The sequence below is a fragment of the Giraffa tippelskirchi genome, chromosome 7 (genome assembly GCF_054371585.1).
Source record: "Giraffa tippelskirchi isolate mGirTip1 chromosome 7, T2T-mGirTip1v1.2.pri, whole genome shotgun sequence".
Lineage (NCBI taxonomy): Eukaryota > Metazoa > Chordata > Mammalia > Artiodactyla > Giraffidae > Giraffa > Giraffa tippelskirchi.
In genome coordinates, this window is record NC_137281.1 from 126,373,249 (window position 1) to 126,380,909 (window position 7,661).

A 7,661-nucleotide genomic window follows, 5' to 3' on the forward strand; every position below is an offset into this window, starting at 1 on the left:
CATTCCCAAAGGTTTGTCATCATGCATATTCAAAGTCTCTTGAACAGGATTTCTCATCTTTCTTTGAGTGATAGCAACCAGGGGATAGAGAGGAGTTGAGTTACATTCTTTACTGAGTTATGTAAGTTTTACAGCATTTTCACTTTGAGTCCCTTCTATGCCCTTCAGGTCTTCCCCCTCCACCACCACCACAAATAAATCATGGAAATACTTCAGGAAGAACTCTGTGGCAACACAGAATCATCTCAGGGGACTCTCACATCTTAAATGTTATCTTGCCTTTCCTAAATATCTTTTCTCAAATTAGCTTAAATATATATTCCCTGAATATGTCCTACTGGCCCCCTTTCCTCAACTCCCAGTTGTCCATCTGAGTACATCTTGCCTGGATGGTAGCAATGGTCTCAAGATGAGAAATTAGGAGAAGGTGCCCTCCCCCTCCTCCAGCCAACACGACTCTGGAATCACCTGTCTGTGTTGAAACACAGGTTCCCCTCCAGGAGCTGTGTGTCCTTAGGGCAGTTACATAACATCATTGTGCTTTCAATTTTCTTCCTCTGTCTAATGAAGATAATCATAAAAGAGAGAGCCCTTGGGAATTCCTCAGTAGTCCACTGGCTCCAAACTCTCTCTGCCAAGGGCCTGGGTTCAATTCCTGGTCGGGGAACTAAGATCCCACTAGCTGTGCAGCTCAGCCAAACAGGGAAAAAAAAAAAAGAGTGCCTGACTTGTAGTAAATGATAGCTCTTATTACAAAAGAAATAAAATCAAAATCCTTTCTGTATAATCAGCTCACAATATGGTTGAACGAGCTCTAGACAACCGTGTCCCTTTTCTTTTGAAAGGGTAACTTTTAAAACTATTTTGGGGAAAAGTTGTACTTCTCTTGTTTCTCATGTCAACATTAAGAGAACTTGACTGCTTCTGAAAAGGCCAGAATTTAGAATAAAAGTCAGGTAGGATTCCAGCATTTTTTAGACTTGATTCTAACAGCTGAGTGTAAAGACCGTGCACCCTGCCTCAGAGTAAGGGACAACAGGCACGGCTGGGAGAAAGCGGCCATCCTCGCCCCAGGTCCTTGCAGCCCACCTTTGCCACCTGCTCTACCTGCCAGGTCTCCCGTCAATCTGCTGGCTGGCTGCCCTGCACCCTTAAGGAGACCAGAGCAGACAATCTTATCTTTGCTTTCCTCACTCCTCAACTTTCCCCCTCCCCTGAGGGCTTGAAGGGTGTTTTGAGGGTATGAGGAAAATTCAAAGGTTTTCCATTTGGCCACTTTATCCTAAGAGGCTTTGTTCTAGCCGGTGCTGGTCCTGGCAAACTCGAGGTCAAAGTAGAAGGGTCAGACATTCTTGCAAAGTTCACTGAGCCGGTCTCCAGCCTCCAGCCCAGGCTCTCTAGGCTCCAACCAGCCTTCTGCCAATAACAATCTCTCTAAATTGCAAATTCATTTAAAGTGCGCAGTGGCCCTGCAAAATCCTAAACCCCCTCATTTTGCAGGCCATCTACCTCCTTGCAAGCCTCCTGCAATTCCCAAACCACCCCACACTCACTCCCTCACCTCAAGGGGGCCATTTCTCCACTGGTCAATCCCCTTTCTTCTTCCTTGAGATCCCACAGGTGAGAAGTGAGGGGAAGGGAGTCATCTGGAATGACTTCCTAATTCCTGTGGGAACTCAGGGAGATGTGAGGTTTGGGTGTGTAGAGATTGCAGTGTCAGGGACATCCAGGTGGGTTTGTCCAATAGATGGTTGTACCCCTGGGACTGCCACCCACCCTCGCCTTACCACCCTCCCTCTCCTGAGCTTCCACAGCACCTACAATTGAATCCATACACGGTGGTTCAAAGATTCTCAGCAGTGATAAACTTAAAAAAAATTCCTCCTGATTCAAAATGTATGGACATGACTACACACGAACCTGTCAGGTGGTTCTTTATTTACTGATTAAGTGCTCATTGTGTTCAGGTCTAGGTCACCAAACATTAACATTTCTAAAAAATTATTGAGCTGAATATCACTTCACAAAATCTGACCATATTTTCTCTGATAATTAAGGTTCTTCATGTAAATCTGGTTTGGGGAAAACTGCCAGCTTTAATAGCCACACTAAAAGACTTATGAAGTGGACATCAATGTTATATATGAGTATACATTTCTCCTTCTTAATTTCTCTGTCATGCAATTTTGAAAGAAATTTACCCCACACCCACCCATAATTTTAGTTTTCCTCCCAAAACAGGGTTACTTTTACCCGGTCTCTCAGTAGTACTAGGATTTATAATATAAAATGTTAAAATCCTGTTTGTGGTATTGTTTACTGCTCCGTCTGCTCTTAGGGGAAAATGTTAGCTTTGTACTTCTTGGCCTTTTGCATTTGGTCTTTGGCACTGCCCTTCCATGGCATCTGTTGGCACAGATGGCAGTATGTGCTGGATTTAATTGCCTGTTGTTATCTGGTTTTGTTTTGTTTTATTGTTGGAACATAATTAAGATAAAAAAGAAAGGAGTTATTTCTTTGGCCTGTTTGCTACTACCCCATTTTCCTGTTTTCTGAAGGAGTTTTAGATTCAGCTTCAACCGCCTCTGACTGATAAGTGTAGCTCAGGTATTAAAGGGTTAAGCAGCCTCACTCACAGTAATCTCTCAGTTTAGCCCAGTTGTTCCTTAAAGCCTTTCAGGGTCCTTTAATTTAATCCTATAGAAACAGGCAGCTTAGCCTACTGGTAGCAAAACCAGGGAGAGAGACCTGACATTTAGGATCACTCCAGCTGCTGTGTTCATACTCCCCTTTCTGCAATCCTCTCCTCCTCACCCAAAATCTTAACAGCAAAGTGTATATGCAAGAAAGGGACCCCTTGAATGTGTATTACAGACTCAGAATTTAGGAATTCTTTCAACATCAAATATAATACCTTTCCTCACAGAGCAAAAACTAAGAAATATCTTCATGGTACTCTGATTAATGTTTAAACTCGATGCCAATGCACTATTTTCTCTGCCCTTTATAATTAAACAACATCAACCCATCACTCTGAAATGATTATTTTCCCTTAACCAGTTCTCTCTTCATACAGCTAATCATAAAACAAAAAAAAATCTGACTACATCCCCTCCACCAGGTGGGGGCTGTGCTGTTCTTGTTTTCCCTGTCCCCAGGCTGCTGCCTGAAATCTGAAAGAGCTGGTCGGCAAGAATAAGGGAGATAACATGTTCTCAGCATGGTCGATGAACTGCTGCTGATAGGTGATGCAATACGTACAGAAATTATTGGCAGGGGCATTTAGAAATGTTTACAGCATTTTGACATTGCTGCAACATCCAAATGCAGTGATACAAACATATTGATCCATGACCAATTGAAAACAAAAATAAAATTGGTCCTTTATCTCAGATAGTTTGGGAAACACAAACTATCCCCTCAAATAGCTTCTTCAGGGAAAAATTAATTAGACTACTTTATATCCTAACTCCATGAAATAATAATTCAGAGAAAGAATTCTGTAAGGAAGCAGAATTCACCATCCCAAAATATGTCTCTTGGGCATATTAATTATTTTGAGCTGGTTATTTTTTAATAAGTTCTAAAAACCCAAGTGACACACTTGTAAGGAAAATCTCCATTTATAAGGGTGTCTCCCTCAACGTACCAAATAGAGGAAGATGACCAAATCTCTCGAAACTTGTCAGTGGAGAAGGCAATGACTTAAATCTGTATAACAACCTTACCCTTGTTTTCTGAGCTTTCCCTGGAAACCTCCCATAACTGACTCTCCCCACCCTCAACATCTTCTTTTCCCTTTAGCTGTGGATGGTATTTAAGCGGAGGGCTTTGGCCATTTTGGCAAGTTTCTCAGTTTTCCTGGGTTTCTCTCACGTATGCATGTTTAATAAAATTTTGTTTGGTTTTCTCCTATCTCGTGTCAAGGCCCTATCTCAGACCAGCCAGAAGAACCTCGAAGGGTACAGGAAAATTTCTTGCTCTCCAATACTATCTAATTCTCACACAACTCAGAGCTGAGTGCTACTATCGTCTCCATTATAAAGACAGGAAATCGAAATGGAAAGTATCTGGCGAGTCGCGCAACCAGAAGCAGTAGAGCTGCTGGCCACTCCGGCCCCTACTTGGCTTGTGATCTCATTACTGTCTCCATTTGAAGAGGACCTCAGTGAGCTGGCAGTGTTTGCTGATAAGCTGTTTGTCTCTGTGTATCAGCTTGGTCACCTCTTCCATTGTTTCTTTCAAGTCCACATGTTCTCTATTTAAAATGGTAGGGGTAAGGAAGAGTAAAGGAGTGAGCGTCCCAAGTCCTCATTATAAGGAATTATAAAGAAACCCGCAATCTCTCAGTATATATATATGTGTACACACTCCCACTCTGATTTACCAACCAACTTACAAATGCCCCAGAGCCCGAACCACAGTGCAGGCCCAAGTCCCCAGGCCAAGGAGCACTGACTCCTCCTTTGCTGTGACTGCGGTGATCACTAGTTACCTAATAGTGACGGAGTTTAATTTTTCCTTCCCTGCAGCCACAGCTTGGAGAAAGAAAAGGGAATCCTGCCTTTTTCATAGGCAGGTTAGAGGAAGGCTGGGTATCAGCTTTCCTTGCTGGTAGGCAGGCCACAAGTTTCAAGTGGCCGCTGAGATGCTACTCCCAACTCAACCCCAAACCACTTAGCCTATCTGCTTTAAGGAAGGGGGTACAAGGGCAGAGATATCCCACCAGTTGGCTCCCTATGGAGGTGATAGGGGACAAGCATGCTCAGGAGAGAGTGGTGAGGGCCAGAAGGGTCTGTGTTGGCTTGCAAGTGTTTGGAGAAAGAAATGGCAACTCACTTCAGTATTCCTGCCTGGAGAATCCCATGGACAGAAGAATCTGGGAGGTTCTCAGAGACACCAAAATGTACCAGAGACATCTTAAATTCAAACTCAAACTTATCATTTTAATCTAATCTCTTTTGTCCAGTAAACGAACCCCATCACCTCCAAGAGTTGAGGTCTTCCTGAATTCACCCTGAAGCTTTTCACCCAGTGAGTGTACCAACCCCACCACCACAGGCTACATTCTTCAGCCTATCACATTCTCATCTCTTTCGGATACACTCACCCCCTCCCAGCCCCTAATTTGGGCAGTGGGTGGATTTTAAGGCACAGTTGATAAAACCAATTTTAGGTGAGCCTCCCCACCCTCTTCTATGTTCAATGCTTAGTTCTACAGAGCCACATTAACAGTCTGGCTGAGCAGTGGGAGAGCCTGAGTTTAGGAATTAAGGCAAAGGAGAGCCTGGGGTTGTAATTACAGTTCTGCTTATTATTAGGTACACTGACTTTCCTTAAGGCAGGACCTGGTCATTCAGTGCCTGTGTGATAAGCTGCTTCATTTGTGTCTGACTCTCTGCAACCTTATGGACTATAGCCCGCCAGGCTCCTCTGTCCATGGGGATTCTCCAAGCAAGAATACTGGAGTGGGTTGCCATGCCCTCCTCCAGGGGATCTTCCTGACCCAGGGATTGAACCCATGTCTCTTATGTCTCCTGCCCTGGAAGGGGGGTTCTTTACCACTGGCGCCACCTGGGAAGCCTGAGCATTTGGTACATCACATATTTACAAGACCAGAAAAGAAGACATGCAATTTTGTACTGCCCTTAGTTTGTACTTGCTTTTCCACTTGCCTGAATGTCCCCTAGTTTCCGTCCTCAAGTAGCATCCATCTCCTCTAGGGCCTCTTCCCTGGGCTAAAGGACCCTGTGAGGCCTTTACTCTCTGTGGCCTCCAGCAAAGCCCTCACACTTTGAGTGCATCTGTCTGAGTGTCTAGAGCAGCTTGGGTGTCAGGGCTGTGTCCTCCTCCTCCTCTCTGAGCCCCCAGCCCAGTGTATGGCATACAGCAGGCTCCCTCTCATCCAGTGAATGTTTGTAGGATGCAGGGCTGAGTTTGAGGCCACTCTGTAAGCTGTGTATAGCTGTACCACTTTCCTTTCTTCATAATACCATCTGGTGTTTGCAGCAATAAAAACTAATAGTGTCACTTTAATTCAGGACCTTGGCTGGAGGCTCCAAGGGGAGTAGAAAGAGCACTGGAATAAGAGTCTGAAACTCTGGGTTTTTCTGGGCTCTGTTAACTAATGAAGCCTGTCACTTTGGGGATGGCACTTCCCTCAACTGAGTTGGCTCTGGGCAGGCAGTCTTAGTCTGGGGTCTGCAGACCTCTAGAGGGGCTATGAAGGAGGGCCGTAAAGGAAGTCCATGAACTCTGAAATTGCTGCCAAACTCAATCTGTTTGCATACTATGGGGAGAGAAACCACAGATTATCAAATAGTCAAGGACTACTAAAGCTGGATAATTTTCCAAGTCTCTCCAATTTAGATCCTGGTGCATGTTCTCTTTAGGGAACAGGAGAGATGGCTGGCACAGGACCCATCCCACATACCCACTGCCCAGGCCCATCTGAGACGGACTTTGTCAAGGGAGCCCTGGCACAACTACAGGGCTGACTCCGCAGCTTCCAGAACTTTGGTCCCATGAGCCAGGGAGCAGAGGCAGGGTCTGGGGTGGAGGAGACACATACATACTGCTCTTAAAGGGACAAGGGCGAAGGATCAAGAAGGAAAATGGCTGAAACATAAACCAGGTATGGACTAAGAGAGGTAAGGAGGAAAGGCGCTTTAGAGACATGAAGACTATCAAGATCCAGAAATCTGGCGCAGGCATGGTGAACACCAAGAGTCCTGGAGATGGAGATCTGTGCTGGCACTAAAGATGGAAGAAGCTGGCACTTTCAGAGTATCTATTAGGTGCTAGGAATTCTGCTGATCGTAATAATCCTGCAAAGGGTGTGTGATCAGCCCCAAGCAAGAAAGATTAAATACGAGTTCCACAGCTTTTAAATGTCTCTCTGACTCTCCTTTTTGCCTGCACTGTCTACCCAGAAAAGAAGCCAGCACGTGTCCTAAATGAGGCAGCCTCTCTGATATCACTTCTGCAAAATGCAATGACAGGGGCAGGACTATGAATCCGAAGCTGGCAAAGGAGGGAGAGGGCTTCAATCATTTTGCAACCTTCCTGGGCTCTGGCCACGTGCCGGCCACGGGGCTAGGTTCCGGGAGGCACGCTACAAGAACCCTGCTCCCAGCACCTTAGAACCAACCGCCAACTGTCCCCCTCCCCCCAACATGGTAACCCGCTCGATCGCCGGGCCAGGACGCGCAGTGTGGGGCCCGCACCGCGCTGGAATTGGCGAGCTGAGACCGCGGCTGGGCTTGGAGGCGAGTGGGGCAGGAACAGGCTAGTCTTCCCACTCCCGATCCAGTTTTACCAAGCGCAGGTCTCCGGGTCCGTGCACCACCAGGGAGAGGTTCTCGGGCTTGGCCGCCGCCATGTCTGTCGCTCTCTCCCTCTCGGGTCGGGGCGCTGTCCGCAGCTCGTGAGGTGGCTTGGTTGGCGGCCCCTTGGAGGGTTGGGGGTGAGGGGCGGGAGGCTGGGCTTTGACTGGGAGCGCGCGCCCGGCCCGGGGCGGGGCCTCCTTGTCCCAGACAGCCGGGGCGGGGCTAGCGGAAAGGGGCGGGGCTAGCCTTCCCCAGGGCTAGCCGGGGGCGGGGGGTAGGGCGGGGGGTAGGGCGGGGGGTAGGGCGGGGGGTAGGGCGGGGGGGGCGGGTAGA

General features: G+C 47.0%; 1 protein-coding gene across 8 annotated transcripts in view; it reads right to left on the reverse strand.

Annotated features, from left to right (window-relative positions):
* SORD (sorbitol dehydrogenase) overlaps window positions 1–7,533 on the reverse strand; it is a 30,975-nt gene extending 23,442 nt beyond the window's left edge. For 3 of the 8 annotated variants that reach the window (XM_081514521.1, XM_081514523.1, XM_081514527.1), the window contains exon 1: window positions 7,319–7,533. In XM_081514521.1, the coding sequence (XP_081370647.1) occupies window positions 7,319–7,381 (63 nt within the window). In that variant the 5' untranslated portion in view covers window positions 7,382–7,533. Of the gene's footprint in view, window positions 1–7,226 lie in introns of all 8 variants that reach the window. The other 5 variants (XM_081514522.1, XM_081514524.1, XM_081514529.1 and 2 more) reach the window with 2 other exon arrangements.
* Between the last annotated feature and the right edge of the window lie 128 nt (window positions 7,534–7,661).